General features: G+C 44.0%; 1 protein-coding gene across 2 annotated transcripts in view; it reads left to right on the plus strand.

Moving 5' to 3' along the window:
- Positions 1-26276, plus strand: part of RTN1 (reticulon 1) — a 188911-nt gene that overhangs the window by 81795 nt on the left and 80840 nt on the right. For both annotated transcript variants that reach the window (XM_059694793.1, XM_059694784.1), the window contains exons 2-3: positions 10310-11083; positions 19067-19816. In XM_059694793.1, the coding sequence (XP_059550776.1) occupies positions 10310-11083; positions 19067-19816 (1524 nt within the window). The remainder of the gene's footprint in view (positions 1-10309; positions 11084-19066; positions 19817-26276) is intronic.

The raw sequence follows: 26276 nt of genomic DNA on the forward strand, positions 1-26276 counted from the left end.
ACATATGCTGCATTTTGCTTTTTCACTAAACAATATTTATCTCAAAATTTTTCCTTATCAGTACTAGATGGAGATGGTCTTCATTCTATTGTACAACTAATTATATAATAGTTTATGTGTAGCAGTACATAGTTTGTTTAACCAAGCCCTGATCATGGACTTTTGAGTTGGTTTTAACTTTTGTTATTTCAAACTTTACTGCAATGAATACTTTGTTCACATTCATTTTGTAAATGTGCAGTTATATCTATAGAATAATTTCTCTAAGAAAAATTGCTGTTTCAAAGAGTAAATGCTTTTGTAAGTTGAATAGGCACTGCCAAATTGCCCTCTTTAGTGGTTATATCATATCTACTTCTACCAGACCCCTCTCAGCACATGAGTGCCTGTTTCTTGCCAGCCTCATCAAAGAGTGTATTGCCAATGATTTTTGAATTTTTCCCAATCTGAAAAGGGAGAAATGTAATTTTAGGGTTGTCTAAATATTTTTATGTTCTGGGTCATTTATATTGCTTTTTCTATGCAAAGTGTTTATTCATGATCTAAAAAAAAAATTGATAGTCTTTTTCTTCTTGATTTCTAGGAACTCTTTATATATTAGGGAGATTAGCTCTTTATGTGTGGTATTGTTTTCTAATTATTTGAGGTGTCTGTTTCCAGTAATAGACTTTGAAGACAAATGTGGGACTAAAGGCTGGAAACAACAGTGAGGTACATTTAAGTTCAATGTAAAAAATAATGAGCCCTTAATATGTGATTCTTAGTGCTTTGGTTCTACCATCTCATTTAATCTTCACAATAATCCCATGAGGTGATAATTATTATTATCAGATGAAACCAAAGCACAAAGGTAATAGGAAATCTGCCCATGGTCACACAGCTAGTAAATGGTGGAGTCAGTATTCAGAGTCATGTATTTGACTCCACAGCCTAGGCTCTTGACTACAACACTTATTAATAATTAGGTTTGCGTAGCAACATTTCTATCAATGGAAATATTCAAACAAAGGTTGGGAGATGGTCAATCCTGAATCTTGTGGATGAGATCCTAGGATAGGAAGGGGATTGAATTAGACAACTTTAAAGAACCTTTCCAGTAATTCCTTATTTCCTTCCAATAATGCTAGGCCTGACCAGAAAGATGAATCAGGATATAGAATACGTGAGGCTCCATATGGGACCTCCCTGCTCTAATTGTGATCCTCCAAGAGACCAAACCACCCACCAGCACCAGGGGGACCTGAACCACCCACAAGCAGCCAGGGGGGACCTGAACTTCCAGTTGCAAACAATGGCTTCATGGTGAAGGTTTATGACACACTGGGTTACTAAGCCTACATTTGTATGGAAATGTTCTTTATTTCAGTGCTTTGCACAAAGCAGATGTTCCACAAACCTTTTTGATCGGATTAACACATGATTGATGGGAAAGCTTGCTCTAAAAGCTCTTAATTGTGACTCAGTCAGATGGAATATGGAGGTAATTATCCAGTCAGTAGTTACTAAACACGTATTATGTGCAAAGCACAGTGCTGGAGACTCAGAGATATGAAGAAGTGAAGACATTGTTCTCAGCAAGTCCATAGATAACTGGTGACAAAGGCAGACAAGCCCGTGGGCCCAAACGAAGGGGCATAGCCCTTGGGATGGAGATGAGGGAAACAGCATTGAGGAGTGGGGTGTAGGGGGAGCATCTCTACAGGAGGTGAGACTTTATGTGGATTGGGGGAGAAGTGAAAGAGCCTTTCAGTTGAGGGGAAGGGCTTGAATAAAAACAGAAGCTGAATCTCATGTTTGTGGGCTTGCGCGGTGTGTTTCTTGAGCAGGCTCAGAAAGAAAATGACAAAGATAGATGGGGACCTCACTGATGAAGGTCCTGAATGCCAAGCCGGTGGATGGGCAAAGATGGCCACCAAGGGCCTGGAATAGAGAACTGACATGGGAAAGTGGTGTTTTAGGGAAATGAGTGTGTCAGCCACGGGCAGGGCGGCACACAGAAGAGGTGAGGCTGGAAGCTGGAGAACACAGGGAACTATCACAGTCATTTAAATAGAAGGGGAGGAGGGTCTAGCTGCTAAGCAAGAGGGAATAGTCATGTGAAAGGAATCATGGGGGGTAGCCAGATGATTCTCTGTAGGGGAAGGGAGCAAAAAAAATCCATTAAAGTGCCACCAGAAATTTATAGTGCACATTTTTGCTACTATTTATGTATACCTAGCATTGAAGAACTATGACTGAGAACAATTATTTTCCTTGGAAGTCAAAGAGCAAAATTAGCCTTTCTTTTGTGTGGCAGAGGTAACTTAGAACTTTCTCTGTATGGAAAACATTGAGAGTAGGTGGGTGGATAGTGGAGACTTGCATAACTGCAAATATACAAAAATGCTGAATTATACACTTTGAGTGAATTTTATGGTTTGTGAACTTTACATCAACAAAGCTGTTTGAAGAAGCAATGAAACTCTATGTAGGGTTTTAAGGCCTTTTTCTGAAGATCAAAGTAAATTTTTAATAATATTCACCTCCTCCCAGCCTCCCCCAAGGATTGTCTCCCAAAGAAAGCCATAGAATCACATTTCCTTCCTTGGACAGCGGGCAAAAAATATCTCGCTCTTCCAGGCTCATCAGAAGTTCCGCTCCCATTTTATCTCAACGCGCTGCCGCTTTATTCCTTCCAAGGCGCTATGAGGGCTGGCAGCGACACTTAGACAGGGGTTCCCGTGCCAGGGCAGGTTTTTCCTCTAACAGAATTTTCTGCTCAAGTGAAAACTCTGCAGACAGTGCAAGCCCTGGCTCTTCAGAGGGGAAAGAAAACCCTAAAACTTGCTGAATCATTTTGTATTAAGCATTCATTTTGCAATCCCAACAGCTAAATCTGTTATCCTGGCAGGCAAGCTTTAAATAAGGCAGTGATCTGGAAAAAGAAAGAGTAGTTACTCATATTCTTAAACACCCAAGCAGGTCATCAGCTTTGGCTTAGAGTCTTTTGCGAGAGAATGCAGGCTCATTTGTTTCTTTTTCACTCTGTTAACTAATCACATAGATAAAATGTTAAAGAATGAGTGTACCTGGGTTTCTCAGCACCCATTTGTCATGTTAATTCACAGGCCACTTAATTTCAGAAGGAGAATGTTTTCGAGCTGACATAGAGGCTCCCGGAGCCTCGCTGGCATGCCCATCCATCCTAGGTGGCTCTGTTGTCAGATGTGTCACAGCCCCCACACTGTGGGGCTGCTGATTTCTCAGCACTCAGAAAAGATAAGTGGGAGTTTCGGAGAAAGAGCTGCACAGCCTAACCTCTGTGCAGGCTGCTGCCATCCATCACATGGGCAGCCTAAGGGCAAACGATTCTGGGAAAGTGAATCCAGATTCACTTCGTGCGTCACTGTTTCTGGTCTTTAATTCTTGAATTTGGATGTGTACCTCTCCCTCCACCCACTCATTCCAGGTTTTAAAAAATTATGCCCCCCCCCCCCTTTTAGAAATATTTTTTAATTCATTGGGAGCAATGTTTCCTATACCTGTTAGTATTGACTCTATTCGAACAGTAACTGGTGGTTTTGCTTTGTTTTGCTTTTAAACCAGGTGCTTCTCTAATGGCCTATATCTACCGCTGTGATCAGAAAACCCGTTGTTATAATCAATCTTTCTTTCTGGCATTCTCTAAGTTCCTATCTCAGAGTAGTAAGAAGGGCTTTATCATAATAACAAAAGGCCAAGAGGCGTCACGACCAAAACAACCAAACAACCGGTCACTAGGAGGCGCATGGAGCACCTCTCGGCCATAATGACCTAACAACCGGTGGCTATGACACACGCTGTGGCTGGCAAACCGCCCGATCAGGGGGTGGGGCTGGTGGCCAACCTTGCAGCAGTCTGGGGGCTTCAGCATCTAAGGCAGACCCCAGCGGGCAATATGAGTGCAGACTGGCTCTACTGAATGGACAAGTGGTAATATGTTGCAAATGTTGAGTGTCCTCCATGCAAAATAGAGGTAAAAATAAAATCCACGGCTCTCATTTATTGAGTGTGTACTGTGTGCCCAGCACAGAGCTAAGTGCATCATCTCATTTAATCCTCATAACAGCCTGATAAGGTGGGAACTATTCTTACCTCCACTTTAAAAATGAATAAAATGAGGCTCAGAGAGGCTAACTTGCCAAGAGCTGACAACTGACAGTAGTAGAGCCTGAATACAAACCTAAGCTGTCACCCACCGATTGAATGAACTTGATTCTGTGAGGATGAGTCAGAGCTCAGAACTAGAATTTTGAGCTTGAAACTTTCCTTAGGGAAAGTAAAACCATCTTCAGCAAGACATCTTTGTTGCCTCATTCCTTATTATTGCCAAAGAATTAAATTAAATAAAACACCCACCCTTTATGAGATTATGGAATTTGTCTAGATCATAATAAATATATCTGGTCTAGAACACTGGTGACTACATAAAGCTGGTTTTTATCAGCACAAGTGATTTAATGGCAATAATTTGAGCCTCCTTTCATCTTTCTTCCACCAGACTTTTGACTAGAAATGGTGACCACTGGAGTCTTTAGTGTTTATTATAAGCACTTTCCTGGAAAGTTACTTGTAAAATGAAAATTTGAAAAACCAATCCCATTTAAAATGCATCCAGGTAACTGAACCTGTGGTGCCCTCCTGTCCAGCCACCTCCCGCAAGGGCACCTGTGGGTCCACCCATTGTATGGTTTCTTCCACAGGAACTAGACTTCTAGATGGCCAAGGAAACAGCTGGAGAGAAAGAAATCAGATGTTCCAAGGGACCCTTGGTAATAGAAAGCAAGCAGTAGTCTCTCGTCTCAGCACAGAAAGAGCTTTCATTTGGTGGATTTGTATTTAACAGTGTAACAATATTGGTCCTTGCCTGGGGTCACTGGCCCCTGCTCTCTTTCTCAGGCCTCGCTTCTGCCAGCTCTGCAGGAAGAGCCGACAAGAATTAATTGGCTGTCATGAGCCCGAGGCTCAGTTTGGCTTCCCAGTCCCAACAACCCCACAGGACTCTGCTCTCACATAATTTACTGTCTACTGGGCTTTCTGTCTCCAAGAGTTCTGACTGATGGGTACCCTGGAATGTTTGTACATTTTCAAATTCAATAAGTTAGAACCTTGAGACTCTTTCAGGGCACTTGGCGCAATTTAAGAAGATGGGGCATGGCCACAGTCAGACTATTTCGGTGATTTGTTGCTTCTATGAGGCCTCCGACACGGTCCCATTTAAATGTGTGGTTTACACAAGTGACTTTGTTCCTCCTCCTCTAGTTGGTGTATTGAAGACTGTGGCAAAGGGGTCCTTTCAGTTTTATGCTGGGCGCTCTGGTCAAGCCAGGTAGTAGGATGTGAATTTCAGGGGTGGAAACTCCTCCCAAGTTGATTCTGTTTATAGTCTCTCCTTTAATGTAGGTGGATGCTAGAGTCTATGCCCTCAGTTGTTAACATACGTCTGGGAAGTCCCTATATAATTTTCACCTCAGGGAAAATTGTATTGATTCTATTTTACAAGTAAGGAAGCAATAAAGGAAGTCGTGTCCAACTACAGTGGCAGCCAATCAGTGCATACATCATAGAAAGTCGGAAGGGACTTCTGTGGTTGTTTCATCCAACTTCTCACCAAGTGCTGGTTCCTGCCTACACAGACGCTGGGCCCCTCTATCTGACTGCCCCAGGATCAGAGCACTCTTGTTTCTGAGATGCAGCCTGTCCCGTTGTTGGATAACTTGATTTTCTAGATTGTTCTTTCACTTGATATATTAAACACATCCTCTTTGTAACTTGTATCAATTAGTCTTAGTTTGTTCTCAGTAGCTGATTGCATAGAATAAATTGATTGATCAATTTGTGAATGAAAAAAGGGGCCACCTGCTAACCTGACAAGCTCAGGGAAGGCCTGCAGTCTTGCAAACTCAAAGACCTAAAGTAACCACAGAGGATGGTCTGAAATTAAAACTTTAACTAAAAGCAGTTTATAGTGGGTAGTCATATCCTAAGCCATATCTTCCCTGACAAAGGTCAACTTTTAACTGCACCTGTTGTCTTTTTGCATCTAAGATAACATACCTGTGAAATGTCAAGGTAACTTTTTCCAGACCTCTCAGGGCACAACCAAATGTGCCTGTGCACCAGGACTGAGACCATAAATTTCTTCATTGTTATTGTTATCATGTTAATTGTTGACTGTTAACTATCCTGGACTCATCTAAGTAAAAGAAGCATGTGTCTATCATTACCACTTTTTATCCAATCCCAGAGGTTCCCTTCCAACCACCCCCCCATCCCACCCCATGCCTGCTTTGCTTTCTCCTACCTCCCTAATCCATCACCAATGGATTTCATGTAACCCACTTACATCTCCTCCTTTAATTGTAATGTATAAAACAAGGTGAAAAAACACCATTCTCCGGAGCATTATCCCAATATGTTGAGATTCTGCTTCCCGGCAATTGTTGACAGTTTGGCTCAAATAAACTCACAAAAATTCTTTACAAGTTTGAATGTTTTTAAGTTAACAGATTGATTTGTTGATTGATTGAGTGATGATTCATTCATTCATTCATTCATTCATTCATTTTGTATTGGGTGCCTATAATACAATATAGTGAGCGAACCATGAGCATCAAACTCTAGGAGATAACTTGGACATAGAGAAGTCGTATGTCATACATCCCACATGCTCAGGATAGTTAGGTGCTGTAGGAGAGAAGAGGGGGAACAATAGGAAGGGGCCAAGCGCTGACAGGTGTGATCGGCAAATTCATCATGGAGGAGGGGCACTTAAAGCTGCTTAACTGTATGGTTTGAGGTCAGAGATTCTGCTGTAAAGATTGGAAGGATAAAGTGTTCGAGAGGTGATGGAGAGTTTATATTAATCAGAGCTTCGAGTTTGAATTGGAGAGTGAAAGACAGGATTTGAAAAGCTGGTGGAGTATGAGATGGTGAAGACCAGCGGAGACAAAGTTGTGAGACCAGATGGCATGCACATCGTCTCCAATGCCAGGCTGCAGAGTTGACAAATTATCTGGTGAAGCAAGGCAGAAAGAACCCTGGGGCCAGTCGCTGAGTTGTGTTTAGTGCGATAACTGGTGTCAGGAGACGTTGGGCTGGAGGGCTATGCACTGTGCCAGTACAGGTGATAGGAGCCAGGAGCCTGGTGGCGGCCTCTGCAATAGAAGTATGGAGTGAGAGGTGAATGATAATGATTGTGAGCAGCCCTGGATACCACCTACTGTGCATTTTTCAGGAAAGCATCCCCTTCCCCACCAACTACACCTACAGACAATGTATATCCATGGGCAAACCCTGCTTACTTCCTGGTGCACAATTACTTATTAACCTGTGGAAATGGTTCCAGATAATTGGGGTAGAGAATCCCAGGATCCAAATGTCTGTAATGAAATATCTCAGGATTGCCCTAGCTGGTTTTGCTCAGTGGATAGAGCATCAGCCTGCGGACCAAAGGGTCCCGGGTTTAATTCCGGTCAAGGGCACATGCTGGGGTTGTGGGCTCGATCCCCAGTGGGGGACGTGCAGGAGGCAGCCAATCAATGATTCTCTCTCATCATTGATGTTTCTATCTCTCCCTCTCCCTTCCTCTCTAAATCAATAAAAATATATTTTTTTTTTAAAAAAAGAAATATCTCAAGATTGATTTCCCTGTCTCTAGTGAGGTCTACATGTAGGCTGAGCCCATATAATGAAAGAAGCTTTTAAAATTCTTTAGGATAAAGATGTGTGTGCACATATGAATTTAAATTTATTAGCTTTTTCATTGGTGGTCTATATATGGTAGCCAATAAGGCTCATCATTAATATTATTCCTTTTGCTATTGAGCTATTTTTGGTCCAAACTGAAAAGGGGCTGCCATGTGCAAAGGAAGTACAATTAGAAGCTTCCCTGAAATGTACACTTTTGAACTGGTTACAAGATTAAGCCACTTGCTGAGTGAAGTGAGTATCCTTAGGATTTGGGTGAATCTGCCAACCCGTCTTCTCACACAATCCTGTTACTTGTGCTTAATTCTAAAATTCACACTTTTTAAATTTCACAAATATTTATTGAGTACCTAGTGTGTGTAGGTGTTGAACTATTCTGTGAAACAGAATAGTCAAAGATTCCTGACCTCATGGAGCATGCCTAACAAGGAGAGACAATCAATACATAAGTAATAGGTAAATACGTTAGTTATATAATATATTAGGAGGAGACAAATGACTCAGGAAGGAAAAGTAAAGAAGAGTAGGAGGGAACAGGGTTGCCACGGAGTGGAGAAGGCAGGACAGGTTTTAGGTAGTGGACATTGTCATCTCCCTTATGAAGGTGACTTGGACAAAGATCAGCATGAGGGGGTTAGGTATACAGGTATCTGGGGGGAGAGAGGTCCACACAAAGAAATCAATGAGTGCCAAGGTGCTGAGGCAGGAAAGTGCTAGAATGGAGAAGAGGCTTTGTGCTTTTTTCATTCCCCTTAGACCAGCGGTTCTCAACCTGTGGGTCGTGACCTCTTTGGGGGTTGAACGACCCTTTCACAGGGGTTGCCTAAGACCATCGGAAAACACATATATAATTACATATTGTTTTTGTGATTAATCACTATGCTTTAATTATGTTCAATTTGTAACAATGAAAATACATTCTGCATATCAGATATTTACATTATGATTCCTAACAGTAGCAAAATTACAGTTATGAAGTAGCAACAAAAAATAATTTTATGGTTGGGGGTCACCACAACATGAGGAACTGTATTAAAGGGTCGCGGCATTAGGAAGGTTGAGAACCACTGCCTTAGACAAACAATGACTCGTATAACCAAGAAAACAGCTAGGAAAATGCAAAAGTTAAGTTTACTTGTGATAATGCTAGTACTAGATTCAAAATTACTGGAAAAAAATAAATGTCACAAACTGATTTTAAGAAGGTGCACAGGGCATGAGGGGAAGTTTCCTGACTTCTAGACTACTGGGGTTTGAATCCTGGCTGTGTTGCTTTCTATGTGTGCGATCTTAGGTGAGGTACGTAGCCTCTCTGTTCCTCAGTTTCCTCATCTGTGAAATGAAGCTAATAGTACCAATCTCCTAAGATGACTATGATTATTAAATGAGTCAATATTAATAAAAAGCTTGGAATTATGTCTGGCACACAGCAAACACTCAAATATTAGCTATTACTATTTTATTACAGCTACTACTTTTATTACTTTTATGAGTTGGTGCCCTAATCTGGAATATTCTTTGCGTGTGTTTGTGTGTGTGCGTGTATGTGTGTGTGTGTGTGTGTGTGATGTGCTTTTATGTTGAGAGTGTGGGGCTTAATTTATAGAATAGTTGTAAGAATTAGGTAAAATCCAACTGCTTAGCATATAGCAACACCTCAATAAACATTATTAGTTTTCTTCCTTATCACATTTCACAGACAAGAAAATTAATAGAGGGTTTTCCTCTTCTGCCTACTAATGAACTTTTGGCTGGTTTATGAGTAGAATGAAGGGCAGGTGAAAACATTCTTTAGACTCCAACTTGGAAACCTGTTTTGTCCTTAGCACTACCAGTGGAACTAAGAAATCCTGGGGGGGAGGGGGGGGCGCGGGCGCGTTGTGAGTATCACTGGAAGGCGAAGAATGGGCAGTAGATGAGTGAATGAGAGTGAAACAAAATGAGAAAACTGAAGAAATAAGGAAGAACACCATTAAGGTGATACCACTTTGGGATGAGCCCATTGGAAAACTAGGAGTCCCTTTCTCTGAGGACCTTTAAAAAGAGAAGGGATGGCACCCATCCAGGTGGGGCAGGAGTCCCTAAAGGAAAGGGGTGAACGAGAGGGTCTCCTGGGGCCTCTTCCAGCTCTGAGTCCAACAGCAGCCCCTCTCCCCAGTTGACTATCCCATTGTTGCACTTTCAAACCTGAATTAGCCTACATTTCCACCTCAGCTTAAAGAGTCATAAATGCCTTAAATACAAAGAGGGCTTCTGTTGAATATACTAAGTAAGACCAAGTCACTGTGTATTGAGGTAGTTGATGTTGAAAAGCAACTTTCTGGTCCTCTGGGATCTGTCCCCAACTTCTCTGGCCATGGCAGCTGTGTGAGCCTCTGTAGTCAGCTGCAGGGGACACACCGGTGCTGGGGGCATTCAGGGAGACGAGAGAAATAAACATGCTGGTGCTGAGAGGGAACCCCGAGATGTGGAGGAGACAGGATGCTGTGTCTCCACAGGGCAGGGGTGGGTGGTGGGTTAGGCAGGAGAGAAGATTGCAGCCCAGTGCCCACTCACCGTCTGCTGCTGTTTTGGTTCCTAGGTGTGGCAGATGTCTCCCGTGCCATGGATCATCCCTTTTCAACAGCATCAAAGGATGGGGAAGGAGCGTGCTACACATCTCTGATTTCCGACATCTGTTACCCACCTCAGGAGGATTCCACATATTTCACTGGAATTCTTCAGAAAGAAAATGGCCACATCACCACATCAGAGAGCCCTGAGGAGCTGAGTACCTCTGGGCCCTCCTTACCAGACGTGCCTGGGACGGAGCCTCGCGGCTTATTTAGTTCTGATTCTGGAATAGAGATGACTCCTGCAGAGTCCACCGAAGTGAACAAGATCTTAGCAGACCCCCTGGACCAGATGAAAGCAGAAGCTTACAAGTACATTGATATAACCAGGCCCGAGGAGGTGAGCTATCAGGAGCAACATCACCCCAAGTTGGAAGAAAAAGACTTTGACTTTAAGAATAAGGACACTGAAATCTCTATAAAATCTGAAAAGTCCCGTGAACCAGAGAAAGCAGCTCCTGTGGAGGGAAAAATCCTCAAGGACCATTTATTTGAAGAATCAACATTTGCTCCTTATATAGATGATCTCTCTGAAGAGCACCATAGAGCCTCCCTGGTCACTGCCCCCATCAAAATCACGCTGACTGAAATTGAGCCTTCTGTGGAAACTGCTACCCAAGAGAAGATCCCCGAGAAGCAAGATATCTGTCTGAAACCGAGTCCTGACACAGTCCCTACTGTCACCGTCTCAGAGCCTGAAGATGACAGCCCAGAATCCATCACTCCTCCGTCTTTCGGAACAGGTAAGGAAATTGTATTCCCTACCTTGGGAAGACCCAGCACATGGAAATCTGAATATTAAGGAATCAAGAATTGCAGTCAAGTCTCAACTTTACTTATTTAATTAACACCCAACTTTTCCAGTCTTGTGCCCACGTACAAAGGCTGAGATTTGAGATAGATGTTAAAGTCCTATCAGATTTGCTTTGTAATGTTTCTTTCTTCTATTGAGGGGAAAGAATGACACACTGGGAACATTAAATCCTCCTGTGGGTCTGCCATTCAGAGCAGAGAGGGAGGTACCACCTACTTCTAGGGCAGCTTTCCTCCCGGACATGCTGGAGGCATCATGTGGTGAGCATCTTGGCTGTTCCCCTGAGATCAGCTGGGTTAACGTGGGCAGGGCCCCAGCTCCAAGTCTGTACAATGAATGGGGAGTGAGCCTCACTCTTTTGGGGGGTCATGGACAATGAGAGGTAACCTACCAAAGAGTACTTCCCTCCTCCCCCTTAAATCTCAGCACTGTCATTTTTATCTTTTAATGTATTGAAGATGTGCATACAATTTTATTTTTTAAACTAAAGGATTTATTCGGATAGAATTTTTAAAAAATATTTTTATTGATTTCAGTAGAATAAACTGCTGCTTTCAGTTTATCCTAAGGAAGGGAAAGGAAGAGAGAGATAGAAACATCAATGATGAGAGGGAATCATTGATTGGCTGCCTCCTGCACGCCCCTCACTGGGGACTGAGCCCACAACCTGGGCATATGCTCTTGACCAGAATCGAACCCTGGACCCCGGGCCTGCAGTGGATAGAATTTTTAAAAGTTTGAAATCCCCTAGGTTGTGATTTTATTCAACTTGAACGTTTTTCTACTCTGGCTCAGGCAGGATGTTAAAACCACACTTAATACATACTCTCAGTACAAAGGGGGTCACCTCTACCTGGAAAAGGCCAGAGTGGTAGCAGGAGCTCCCCCACCTCACCCCGTGCATCTCCCATCATATATGCATTTCCATCCCATGTGCATCTCCATCTTGTGTGTGAGTGCCCATGAGGCACCAGGATGAAGAGGACAGTTTGAGGGCCTTGAATCTTTCCCTGTTTCTAGTGGCTGGCATTCTGAGCCTACCCAAAAGTGATTTACAAACCTAAAAAGTGATTTATAAAAAGTGATTTTCAGCACCTCAGCTGAATGAGCTTCCACTGAACTCTTAAAATGGATCCAAAACCGCAGGATTAGGAATGATTGCTCTACACCCTGATATTGCAGTAAGTCCAAGCGTTAGAACGAAGTGGACTTAATGGAAGTCCCTGCTATCCTATTTCCCTAAAGATTTAGCATCAATTCCTCCCCTTCCCCAACCTTACCGCAGACTCATTCAACTATAAAGTTCCAGGGGGTCTTAAAAATCCACTGCGCCAAGTCCCTGATTTTCAAATGTATTCACTCATTCAACAAACACTTTGCACACATGTCCTTTTGGTCAGTCACTCTACTAAGTACTGATGACAGAATTTTAAAAAACAAACATAAATCGGTTCCTGCCCTCTAGTGGGGCAATTGACCAAGAGAATAGACTCTGGTGTGATTTGTATTCTGAGAGAGGAAAACATAGAGTGTTGAGGAGCAGCAGGGTCCAACAGCTCCCCCGGTGAACTGGCACCTGCAGTGACTCTTAAAAGAGCAGGAGGAAATAAACAGGTAAAGGGGAGGGGCGGCCTTCTAATCAGAGAAGGTACAAGGACAGGAGGTATGAGGGTACAGTGAGTTTTCCATAAAATATAAATTAAGATTTGGTTGTGATGACAAATAAGGAAGCTGAGGCCCTCAGAGTATTAGATGTGAGTTGAGTTGTCCCAGCCTACAACACGAGATAGGGACATAACTGGGTCTCAAAGCCTCCTTGTAGTCTTTCTGGCAATGCACCGTACAATCCTATTCCACAAGATAAAGATATGGATGCTCTGAAGATGGAAGCTACATTACTAGCTGTCTTTTACAGAGCTCCAGGGTTGCTTGGTGGTCAATCTAGAAGAACTTCAGCCAGTCTTTAGGAAGAGTGAAATACCCCAGCGCATATAAGTCCATTTACATGGCACATGCCTCATGTACAAATTGAAGTTTACAAAGTTAATGATAAAGACTTGATCAGGGTTCATTAGTTATTATTATGGACTTTTCATTTTTTAATAACCATCTGGAGAAACTTCAAGAGAAAACGAAAACAGATATGGCTCACATGACCTTAGAGTTTTATGATCTTGAGTTGCCCAGTTGACGGCATGGGGTTAGGGCAATGTTTTTCTCTGTAGTTTCTCCAAATAAACATCCTAAGCAAGGTTTATTCAAGAAAGAGAAAGCCCCTTATCCCATTGCACAGCTCTCTCCCATGTTCAGCTCCTCTCTTCACCCATCCTCTACATCATAATACCTGAGTCATAAAACAACAGGTAAGAATAAAATTAATAGAAGAGATAGAAGGAATCAGCTTGTCATTGAGACCTTTCTCCTTATTCTTTTTATCCCAAAAGTTTAGCCTAACCCCCTTCTCAACTTGTGAGTCCCTGACATCATATGACACTCTACCCATAGACACTGGACAGTTTGGGCTTTATTACATCTGTTGGGTCTGGGGTCACTCTGCCATTTCCAGTGCCAACAGATAAGGCAAATACCAAGAATTACATAAGATTCTACATAGAAATTGAGGGAAAGGAAAACATTCTAAACAAAAAAAGTTCTGTTTATCATTGTGTAATAAATAAGAAAATCGCCAATTCTGGGGGATATTTCTAATTATGTGAATCATGAATCAGGAGAAATTCTAATTTAGAACAATTTCAGTCACAGACCCTGAAGCTTAAGCAAGGAGTCTAATATATTTTCTTCAATTCCAGTAGACTATTTCCTTTTGTAACTTTCTCCAACATAACTGTTTTCATCTTGCTAAATAATTATACACCAAGGTACAGAGGCAACAATTCTTTTATTTTTAAATATTGAAAGTTTCTTCTCAGCAAATATCAGTCAAAAGTACAAGTGAGGCATTTTAGATAAATAATAATTTCCCTGATGCACCAGCCCATTGACCCATGGGCACCATGTTTTTTCTGACACACACACCTAGAGCTTGTTTTGGTGGTCATGGATTTTCTTTGAGGTGTTAGCCTCAGAAAGGCCAATAATCCAGAGGTCATCATTAAAGCACCCAGCTTCCCTTAAAAAGAAAGGAGCAATAAAAGGTAAAACAATTTTAATTTAATTTTCTTTTCTTTGTTAATCCTCACCTAAGGATATTTTTCCATTGATTTTTAGAGAGTAGAAGGGAGAGGGAGAGACAGAGAGAAATAAACATGAAACATCTATGTGAGAAAGACACATCAATCAGGTGCCTCCCGCATGCACCCTGGCCATTGCTAGGGATTGAGCCTGCAACTGAGGCACGTGCCCTTGCCCGGAATCAAACCCGGGACCCTTCAGTCCTCTGGCCGCAACACTCTATCCACTGAGCAAAACTGGCCAAGGCCAATTTTAATTTTAACTCTTTGAAAATTACTGTTGCTATTTCCTTGCATTGATGAGGTCTGTGATTCTCCTACTCATTTTCAAAATTCATTCTTTTATTTAAAAAATACTTACTGAGTGACTTCTCTATGTCAGACACGTGCGGGACACCAGACAAATTGCAGTACAAGATTTATGAAGTCCCTATGCTCATGGAGTTTACCTGCTAGTGAGAGGAGACAATAAAAAGAAATACATAAATAGGTAGTGTTTACGGAGTGTGAGTGCTATAAAGAGTGATAGAGTGTTGGGTGTGAGGGGTCAGGGATGGCCTCTCTGAGAATGCGACATGTGATCTGAGATCTGATTGAGGAGAAGCACCCCACAATTCAAAGAGAGGGGCCCAGGAACAGAGGATAGAAATGCACAGGCCCCAAGGCTGAATTATGGAAGATGGTGTAAAGGAGTAAGGAAGAAGTATGGAATAGAACTGAGTTGGAAAGGTAGGCGGGGCCTAGATTATTCAAGGCTTCATGTACTAGGATAAGGAATTTGGATGTTGTTTCAAATGCAATGGGAAACCATCGGAGGGTTTAAGCTGGGAAGTACCATCATTCATTCAACAAATATACATTAACCATTTACTCCAGGCATTGTACCATCAGCACTGGGGGTCTATGATGAATCACAAGATTACTGCCTGCATGGAGCTTGCGTTCTAGTTGGGAAGACTTACACACAAGTAAATGAATATATAATATAGCATTAGGTAGTTAACAATGGTTATGAAGAAAAATAAAACAAGATACAGTGTAAGAGGGGAATGGGGAGGTGAGGAAAGGCTTCGCTTTGCTGGTGGGATGAGGGGGCAAGCCAGGCAGATAGCTGAGGTAGGACAGCCAGTGAAGAAGCTGCAGCTGGGAACATCCTGTGTGTTCAAGTTGCACGGAAAGTCACTGTCGCTGGAGCGGGGAGAAGGAAGGGGAGAGCGGCAGGATTAGACTCGTGTTTTCAGAGGCTCCCTCTGAGTGATGAGGGGAGAGTCAGCCAGCAGCAAAGGGGACACCGGCATGGCAGCATCGTTCACAGTTGGACACTGGCAACTGCAACTTGGGAAACTGGCCATGTTCATGTTTCCTTTTATCCTTCTTAATCATATCGTCCTTATTAGCAGCAGCCGCAAACACATCTTCCCAGGTAGGGTGGTTCTAACCTCCTCAGTTTCTAGATTCTATTTTATTATTTTTATTGACTGTTTTCAGCTTTGCTGTGTTAGTCTTGACACATAACAACCAGTATCTTAGCTAAACTCCCATAAGGTTTTAAATGAGAGTAGGAAAACTTCTCTTTTGGTCTAAAATTTTCCCAGGTTCCTCCCAGCACTTTGTTAAATTTTAGTTCCCATTAAAAATGGAGGGCAGCCCAGCCTACATGGCTCAGTGGTTGAGCGTCAACCTGTGAACCAGAAGGTCGAGGTTCGATTCCGGTCATTGATGTTTCTCTCTCTCTTTAATCAATAAAAAATATATATATATAAAAGAATGGAGGGCAATGTCTACACGATCTATTTAGTTCCTTTTGACTCATAAGAAGGATGAATTCTTTTAAAAGTAGTACCTTTACTTGCCCAAGATGAAACCCATCAGGCCCCTTCCTCCCACACCCCAGTTGTCTAGTAACATCCTTACTCTTGAGTAAGAGATCAACCGGAGGACTTGTATACATGCATATAAGCCAGTGGTTCTCAACCTTTCTAATGCCGCGACCCTTTAATACAGTTCCTCATGTTGTGGTGACCCCCAATTTCATTGTTACAAATTGAACATAATTAAGGCATAGTGATTAATCACAACACAATATGTAATTATATATGTGTTTTCCGATGGTCTTAGGCAACCCCTGTGAAAGGGTCATTCGACCCCAAAGGGGTCGCGACCCACAGGTTGAGAACCACTGATATAAGCACAATCAATAGACGTGGGAGGGGGGAGGAAGGAGGCAGGGGGTAGGTCAATGGGAAACAAAAGGAGACATATGCATTACTATTTGTAATACCTTAAACAATTAAAAAAAAAACCAAAAAACTCTTGAGTAAATGAAGCAAGATCCTTGAGCCTTCTTTTCTGAGTGCTCTAACACGTGGTTTTCAATTGGAGGTAAGTAGGGTTGCCAAGTAAAAACTCAAATTTCATGGACCACACTTATATTAATAAAAAGTCATTTTTTAGCTGATATTCAAATTTAACTGGGTGTCTTGCATTTTTGTTTGCGAAATCTGCCAACCCTAACTGGAGGTGACTACTGGAATCACTTTTGGAGTGAGTGGTTACAAAAGGCAGATGTGGGGACCCCACCCAGACTTCCTTCTACAAGTCAGAATTTCTGAGGGCCATTTTGAGCCTTACACCTAATTAAGAACCAGTGTTCTAAAGATTTGAGCTAGTCCTCAAATGAGCTCTATTTATCAGTACTTTCTGAGTGCCAGGCACTGCACTAGGTGCTGGAGATCTGATTTTGAACCAAAATACCTTGGCTGCCCTTTGCCTTCAGTGGGTGCTTTCAGTTTGGGGTCAGGGAGATGGGGGAGGTGAAGAGACAGACATTAACCAAATCATCACACAAATACAAACCACCCGGGGCTTCCGGTTGTGCAGGATGAGCCAGCACACACCTGTTTCCTGAAGGACCCATTCCCAGGCTGCCTTGCACCCAGGATGAGCTGCCCTGCAGGGCCATTTGTAACCCAAGGCCCTGCCTACCTGCTTGGAGGTCTCCTAGGAACGTTGAACAAGCTGGAGTTTGGTCAGCCTGCAGGTCAGATGGTCAGACAGAGGCTTCCAATGGGAGAAACTGGACTAGTATGAGCCACAGGAAGGGAAGAGGTCTAAGATCAGAATTTTCTCTCTGTCCCATCAAAACAGCTCACTGTTCTGACTTCCGTGTTTCTGGTATGTAATTCCTGTTCATTTTACTCACCCAGGTTCACCATTTCTGAGTGACCTCTGACACCCCATTTTTTTCTCACCCGCCACATGAGTCAGACACTGAGTCTATGGTTTTTCTCCCGTGTTTCTTGAATTGTCCTGTCTTTTCTATCCCTATGGCCACCACAACTCATTAGGTTGTCATAATTCCTCCCTCAAGGATTGCAGTATCCTCTTAATGGGCCAGAACTAAAAAATGATCCGAAAGTGATCAGTGAATTTAGGCAAGCAGAGCAGAATCCAGACTAAAGGGGTGCATCATTTAGATTCAGATAAATTCCCAAATCAGTGGCTTAACATATATAAAGTTATTTCTCACTTATAGTACAGTCTAATATAGGTCAGGCAGTTCTATAAGTGCTAATTCAAGGGAAAAGCCTCCTTCCATCTCTTTTTATTTCTTTTTATTGAGATATAATCCACATAGCATACAATGTGCCCATTTACATTTTAATAGCTTTTTGTCTATTCACAGAAGTGTGTATCTAGCACCATAATAAATTTTAGAGCATTTTCATTAACCGCCCCCCCCCCCAAAAAAAAAATCCATTACCCCTTAGCCATCATTCCCAAGTAGTTCTTGCTCCCAGTAGGGCCAGAGACCACTGTCTAGGTCCAAATATTCTGAAAATCCTGCTATAGGGCAAGGGAAAACCAAGTTCCTGAAACTATTGTCATGGTGATCCCAAGGGTCAGAGATATAGGCAAGATTGCCAAGGTTTTCGGCCCATCTGGATAGACACCAGGTAGCAGCCAGGCATTCATACCAGGGGGCTGCGGCACTCTCGGGTTCTGTGCTTCTCCTGAGGAGGTGAAGAGAGGGTGAAGAGTAGAGGTGGGCTCCACCCTTCGAAGCCCACTGGGGTTGTGCACTGTGGAATGGGCAAAATCTCTCTCTCATAGGGCTTCACCTAGTTACACTTTTTACTAAAAAGGAGTAAAATGGTTGCTTCTTATGGGAAATATAAAGCTCAGAGATCAAGTTGTACCCCAGGATCTCAATCAGCTTTCTTTATTTGCTTCAAGAAGGGAACACAAACAACAGTGGACAAGGAATCCTGGGTGGTTTTCAGATCTGTTGATATCGGTGGGTCAAATGAAAGGGTTATGTCCACCAGGTTAACTAACGAAATCTGTGACATTGGAAAACTTCCCCGGGAGAATAAATCAGATACCGAAATCAATGACTTCTAGAGTCTGGGTCACGTGGAAACAGGAAAAACAACCGAGGTGCTGCTGTTGCTAGGAAGTTGCTGGGTCACTGTTTAAACAGCCAGGTTGAGATAGATAGGTGTGTGAAACGCTGATTAATTGGGCCTTAACGCTCATTCGCCTTTTAGGTCAGTTGGCCTGTCTTTCCAGCATGGCCCTAGAAACAGATATTTTTGTGCTAATGAGCTATGTGTTTCTCAAGCAATAATAAAACTTTGTTTTATTTCTTCTCCCTGTCCATCTGTCTGTCCATGTGTGTGTGCGCCTCTTCCGCTCTCCTTCGCTCTGTGGGACGACAGAACCATCTGCTGCAGAATCCCAGGGGAAAGGCAGCATCTCCGAGGATGAGCTGATCACTGCCATTAAAGAAGCGAAGGGGTTATCCTATGAAACATCCGAGAGCCCTCAGCCGGCGGGCCACGTGGCCGTCAGGCCCGAGGTCAAGGCCAGGTCCGGGCGACCCACCATCCCCAGCCCCTTGGACCACGAGGCCAGCAGTGCAGAGTCAGGGGACTCAGAGATCGAGCTGGTGTCCGAGGACCCGCTGGCCGCTGAGGATGCGCTGACCTCCGGTTACGTGACCTTCGGCCACGTGGGCGGCCCGCCACCTTCGCCGGCCTCGCCGTCCATCCAGTACAGCATCCTGAGGGAGGAGCGCGAGGCCGAGCTGGACAGCGAGCTCATCATCGAGTCGTGCGATGCATCCTCGGCCTCGGAGGAGAGCCCCAAGCGGGAGCAGGACTCGCCCCCGATGAAGCCGGGCGCCCTGGATGCCATCCGGGAGGAGCCGGGGGCCCGGGCCGAGCAGCGCGCACCCAGCCAGCCGGGCCTGGCCGAGCAGGGCCCCTTCCTTAAGTTCCCCTCGGCCGTCGCCCGAACTGGCCAGGAGCTGCCCTCCGGAGACGGAGCCCCCGCGCCCCAGGAGCCCGTGGTGCCGCAGACACCTGCAGAGGCAGCGAGTTCCAAAGAAACTCCCGCGGCCGCAGAGAGCCCTGGGCCCCGAGGTCCTGGCATCGCGCCCCCTCTGCTGTTTTTCAATAAGCAAAAAGGTAAAGTGGCAGCTTTCCTGGTTGAAGCAGCCTGTCTGCTAGTTGTGCTTTCCCTGGGTGTTCGGGGGGATTCAGCACAGAGTGGTTCCGGCTCAACCCCGTAGTCATGTCCTAGTTGGTCAAACAGGCAAGCAGAGCCCGAGCACAAGGCCAGGAGGATGTGGGGGGAGAGGAGAGAATTCAGAGTCACAGCTGGGACTCCGTGGCAGAACCCTCACTCACGCGGAGCAGTGCCCTGAGCTGGCTGACCCCCAGCCTCCTCAGCGATGAGCATCCTCCAAGATCTCCTGAATGGAGTCAGGGCACCCCTCCTTCCTTCCCAGGGCTGGGTCTCCTGTCTCAGGAAGGGCTGGCTTTGTGTTATACTCCAGCTCATTTCCAATTTCCTACCCTGCCGATGATGGGGAGTGGCCACAGCCCCTCTGGGTACTGGAACCTCCCATTAGCACACCCATTTAGCCGCCAAGCTGTTTCTTACATGGGCCAAGTGGGTCTCTGCCACCCTCCTTTCTCTTACCAAGGAACAAGGGATTTGGGCCTTGATAAGGTTTTTTCCCAGCTAGTCAGGGAAGACAGGGACCAGTGTTGGATCCAGAGTCTCTCTTGTCCCTAAGCAAGACCTAAGGTCACTAAATAATTTTTAAGGTCACTTATAACTTAGAATCTTTTAACTTGGCCATGATAGTTTACCCTGAGAAATCTGGATGTTTTCAAATGCAGGAAAAGCATAAGCCATTATTTTATGTTCCAGACATTGTATGCGTTGAGGGTATTCTTCTTCCAAAATCATCCACCACATCTGATTTCATTATAGAATTCAGCAGAGGAATCAGAATTAGATCAATAAATTAGGCCCTAGACCAGCGGTGGGCAAACTTTTTGACTCGAGGGCCACAATGGGTTCTTAAACTGGACCGGAGGGCCGGAACAAAAGCATGGATGGGGTGTTTGTGTGAACTAATATAAATTCAAAGTAAACATCATTACATAAAAGGGTACGGTCTGTTTTTTTTTTTTAGTTTTATTCATTTCAAATGGGCCGGATCCGGCCCGCGGGCCGTAGTTTGCCCACGGCTGCCCTAGACAGTCTAGTTAATGGGCAGTCAAGTGAAGGTAGAGAACCTCTTCCCAGCTCCTGGGTGGAGAACACCCAGGTAGCACTTTAAAACAAACCCTAAAGCACAACATTTTTCATGATCCCCCTCTCCTACTTATCTCCTCTGCTTTTTGTTTCTTTAGAAGTATTTTGCCCTGAGGGGATAAATGATTTCGAGGGTACACCCTTCTTCCTGTGTATACACTGACTTCAGTGATGTTAATAGCAATTAAAGTGCTTCATATAAGAATAGAGTGCAAAGTCTTTCTCATTATAGGTTGGAAGCTGGCTTCTAAATTCTTTAAAATTAGCACATTGGAATGGAGAAACCTAGAGGGACATAATAAAGCAAACCTAGAGGAATGCGATAAAACAATCATGCGATTGCATGGTGGCTGAGGGCTTAGTCACGTGGCATCGTGTGAGGGACAATAGAAGTGACTTCTTGATTTCCCAAATAACTCTTCCCTGTGAGTTTAAAATATATTTATTGTAGATAGGGAGGTTATTTGATAGCAAAGTTAACAGAGGGAATGTGCATTTGTTATGTGACTATTAAAACTAATTTGGCTTCTTTTGCCACCACTCTGTGATGGGAGCCTCACGAAACAGCATTAGCACGAACAACCAGCGGTGCCCTGCCATCCTGACACAGTCCAGCTTGAGTGCATGTCACTGGACTGTGACAGGCATGTGTTTTCCTAACCAGTGTCCCTGAAATAGACACCACGTGACAGTGCTGTTCAAATATATTTATCCCTAAAAGTAAATAAATCTGAGGGCTTGTTTCCCTCCCTAGTAAATCTGAGAGGCAAGAATGGGAGCTGGGACTGACTGAGTGACCAGACACCCGATGAAGATCTAAGGCCATGGAAAACCTCACATGTGAATGTAAGGCGTCAGGCCATCCTTTTTGGCCAATTCTGGAGTCATTCTAATCCTGTGCAAGTTGCCCCGTGTGGCTTGAACTTCTGCGGCCAAGTTCAGACGTTAGCGAGGAGAGGTGGCAGCCTTTTCAAAGGACGAAGGCATGCAGGGTGAATAGCCTCTGCTCTCTTCTGCACGGAGGCTTCCTTTGAAATCCAGGCTCCCACGGAAACATGCTGCTCAGTGCGGTGCCTATGAAGAGAGACTACAACAGTGATGGCGAACCTTTTGAGCTCGGCGTGTCAGCACTTTGAAAAACCCTAACTTAACTCTGGTGCTGTGTCACATATAGAATTTTTTTGATATTTGCCACCATAGTAAAACAAAGATTTATATTTTTGATATTTATTTTATATATTTAAATGCCATTTAACAAAGAAAAATCAACCAAAAAAATGAGTTCGCGTGTCACCTCTGACACGCGTGTCATAGGTTCGCCATCACTGGTCTACAAGGCCGTTCCTGGGCAGCCAAGCACTGGAGGTCCCGGGCGGATGATGACTCAGCGCCACCAGCAGGTTATTTGAGCTCTGAGGTTCCATCGCAGCAGGGGAGGGCATCAGTGCAGCCCACCCTCCCCAGGTTGATTTTAATCACTGTCAGTGGACAGTAGGATTATGCTCATGTCAAGCAGGAAGAACTCCTTTCTGCAGCGAGGTCAGGTTAGCTTCTGTGTTTCCTGTTCTTGCTCAGTGAAGCCACTGGTATAGATACATTCAAGTTCAGGTATTCACAAGAATGCTCATTCCTGTGGCTGGGAGTCTTACTGCTGATGCGGGGCTAAGTTTTAGAAAGGTCCATAAATCATTAGAAAAAGGTTTAGCAAATACCTGGTAGTATCGTAGCAGGTATTGTCAAGGAGCATCAGGCTTGACTGGTGCACATGCCCTAAAAGGTTTATTTTGGAGATTTCTTGCCTTTCAGAGACTTCTGTTGCTGTTGTACTGGAGACAAAATGCAATTTGTCGTATTCCAGTTTCCCGACTCTGTGCACCCCTGAGCTCGTGCTACCCTGTAATTCTCTTCCCCCAGACCTTCCAGGTGGCCCTATAAACTTCAGAATCTGACAATAAAGATAAGTTTTCATTGCTGCAAGGTTAGCTCTAACTGTTAGGAGCACCTGAGTGAAAAGACAGCAAACTTCCTCAGGAAATCACTAATACTTAATGTAGTACCCTCAGGTGGGTGTGTGGTACTTACCAAACCATTTGATTGTGAATCTTTTTTATTAGAGCATGCCTCGGGGTTCGTCTTCTAGGGAGTACTTTTGGGGAAATAGTGGTCTCTTCGCATTCCCATTTCCTGTATTCTGACGACCTTGCAACTCAGAACAGTGGTGCTGGACCAGCCATGTGGTTATCATGTGGGAGGAAGCCTGTTAAAAATCTCAGACTCCACCCAGACCTACTGGGTCAGAATCTGCATTTTAATGAAGACCCCCAGGCGGTTGGTACATGCATGTTAAAGCTGGAGAAGCAGCGTTTCAGGCTAGGGCTGGGTCAGCTTCCACATTCCTACCTGAAGCCATTCTGGTAAAAGTCACCAATGACAACCTTCTTGCCCCCGAAATGGCCTCATTTGAGTCTCAGCTTCCTTGTCCGCTCAGATAATGTAATGTCACACTGCTGACCAGTTCTTAAAATATTAGTGAGAAAGTAATATGTTCATCATAATAAATTTAAACTGTACAAAAATGGTGCAAAATAAAAAGTTAAGGTTCCCCTATTGTACCCTCTTGTTGCTAATTCTCAGAGAGAACCCCAGACTTTTGTTTTGCTTTGGTTGCTGTTTTTGTTCCTTTCAGACATTTTTTGAAGTGTGCAGGCATACACAATTTATTGCACAGGTGATAGCATATTGAACAGACTGTTTTGTAACTTATTTCATTTGACAGTAAAATCCGAGATAGTATCCACTCACACGGACATTGTTCTTTCCTCAGAACCTTTTCCTCCCTTATCTCTCTGAAGTTTCTCTTTTCTGGGTTTCTCCTTACTCTCTGACCTCCTTTCCAATCTCTTGCTACCTTCTTCCCAGTCCCTCATTTCTGTTTTCAGCCACCGCCGTCTGTGTAGCACCTCCCAGCTCGCTGGTTTTGGAGAAGTCTCTTCTGAGCTCCATGCCCTTTTCCCCAGTGACGATTGGACATCCCACAGGTGCCCCAAATCCAATACATTGATTTTCTTTGTCAAAATCTTCTCCTTTCCTTCTCTTCCCTTTCCTTCCTGTCCTGAAAAGATACCATTCAGGCCTCATTTTGGTGTGAACATTCAAATTCCGTCTGGATCTGAGTAAAGACTCATTAGCCTGTAACAAAGTTAAAAGTACAACCTGATTGTAAACACTTCAGTGGAAGGCTTGCGCTTTAGTGTTTGGTTATCAAATTGTCATCCAAATGATCCAGAATGTTCTTAACATTTGAAAAATTGTCATCAAAATAAAGGTACAAAATGTAAAAATTCTCTCTGTAGAACTCTCAGGAATGCACCCAGTGGCCCCAGTTGGAAAAATATTGGGTTAAGCTACTGGTTCTCAAAGTGTGGCCCGGGGACCAGGCTCCTCAGAACCTCCAGGAGTGCTGATTAGAAATGCAGGTTCCTGCTCAGCCTGGCCCCAGAACGACAGAATCAGAATGGGCCCAAGCATAAACCTGCGCTTTTAATAAGCACGCTGAAGAGCCCTTTGCTTGTAAGCAGATGAGCTAAGCAGCCCAGACCTGTAGTAAAAAACACATTGGTGAGTCTGCCCTAAGCATATGGCGGTTTTTAATTAGAGAGACTGAGAGGGCACTCAGCCCTTTCCATCCATTCCTGGGCCCTGGGAGGCAGGCCTCTGCCCCTCCCCTCTGTGGGCACCAGCTGCAGCAGCCTGAGCTTGCAGGGCTCAGCCCCTCGTGGCAGGGCAGAGCTTATCTCCTCCTGAGGGAAGTGATTTGCAGGAAGGCTACCAGATGGAGGTCTTCTCAAATAGACGTAGCATTTATGATGCTTATTATTACTCTTCATCACTATGCCAGACATTGCTTCTGTCCTAAAACATTTGGGAGAGAAGCAAAATAAATGTGACCCATTTCCTTTTCTTCTTGTAATTCTAAAAGCATCATTATACTCTAGTCCTGTGTATATTTGCTTCCCTGAGACTGAATTCATAAATCAGGCTGTAAAGATTCTTGGAAAGTTTCATTCTTTCATGGGGCAGATTCAGAATCAGCCTGAGGACTCTGTTATAGCTGCTTCTCCCCACCTCCCCACCCCCATACCAGCTTTCAGCAAGATGGGCCAGTGACCGCCAGATAAAGTCTGGCTTCTGTGAGGATGTAAATGGAGATGGTGAGCCTTCCATCTCAGACTGTTCAAACCAGCTGTTTTTGCGACACTTCGCCCAGGGACAGAAGGTACTCTTCCGGTCTAGGCATCCCAGAATGGGGCTGCCAGTAGCCAGCTCACCCCCCTGTTTTTCCTTCTGACACAGTCACAAGACCTATGATTTTTAAGTGGTGACTTCAGGACACTAGGGAGGTCTCCTTCTCAGCCTTGGATAAAGTTACTCCAAATCTCGGTGGCCCCAGAATTTAACATTTCTAGGGGCAGATATTCTTGACATTCACTTTCCAGGGTGTGTATATAGATCCAAAATGGTTATTGTACCTCTAATATTTTGATGCAAATTCTTTGGGACACAGTGCCCCCTACCTTCCTGATAAATTTTGCGCAGGCACGGAGTAGACATAGATCAGCTCCTAAAATGGATTCAAATCAACTTGAATTTGCCTGTGAAGATAGTTCACAGATGGAAAACATTTTGATGCTTCCAAAGAACAATAGCCCTGTTTAGATAGTGATGCCGATTTTCTATCCAACCCCTTTATCTCTCAAATAAATCATCTTCCCTTACTGATGCAATCATGGGACTTGGAGGATAAAATCCACATTCTTCTCAGAGCCAAGACTGGCTCCAGAGGATTTTTCCACCCCCTTTCAGTGCTATCCTCGCTGTCCTCTGATATGTACTCACAGATATGGTCTCTAAACTTCTGGATTCTGTCTTTGCAGCCCCACAAAACACTTCTGTAATACAAGATGACACAAGTTTTACCCAGTGTCAGGCCAATATTATTAAAGCAAGACCTTACCGATTCATCCTTCCTTTGATTCAACCGATATGGCATACTGTCTGCCTGACACTAGCGATATAGCATAGCGGTGACCAAGGCAGACCCCTCACTGGGCTTGCATTGCAGTAGGGGGTTTGGGGGTTGACTCAAAAGGAAATAAACAGAGTGGTGTGTGAGAGAGCACCTAAGTGGTGGTGACATTTAGAGAGGAAGATCAGAGAAGGAGGAAACTACGGAGTTCTGAGCAATAGGAAATGCAAAGTCGTGGGTCATTCTAGAAACTGTAAAAAAGGTCGGTGTAGCTAGAGTGTGGTAGGCAAATG

The sequence above is a fragment of the Myotis daubentonii genome, chromosome 1 (genome assembly GCF_963259705.1).
Source record: "Myotis daubentonii chromosome 1, mMyoDau2.1, whole genome shotgun sequence".
NCBI lineage: Eukaryota > Metazoa > Chordata > Mammalia > Chiroptera > Vespertilionidae > Myotis > Myotis daubentonii.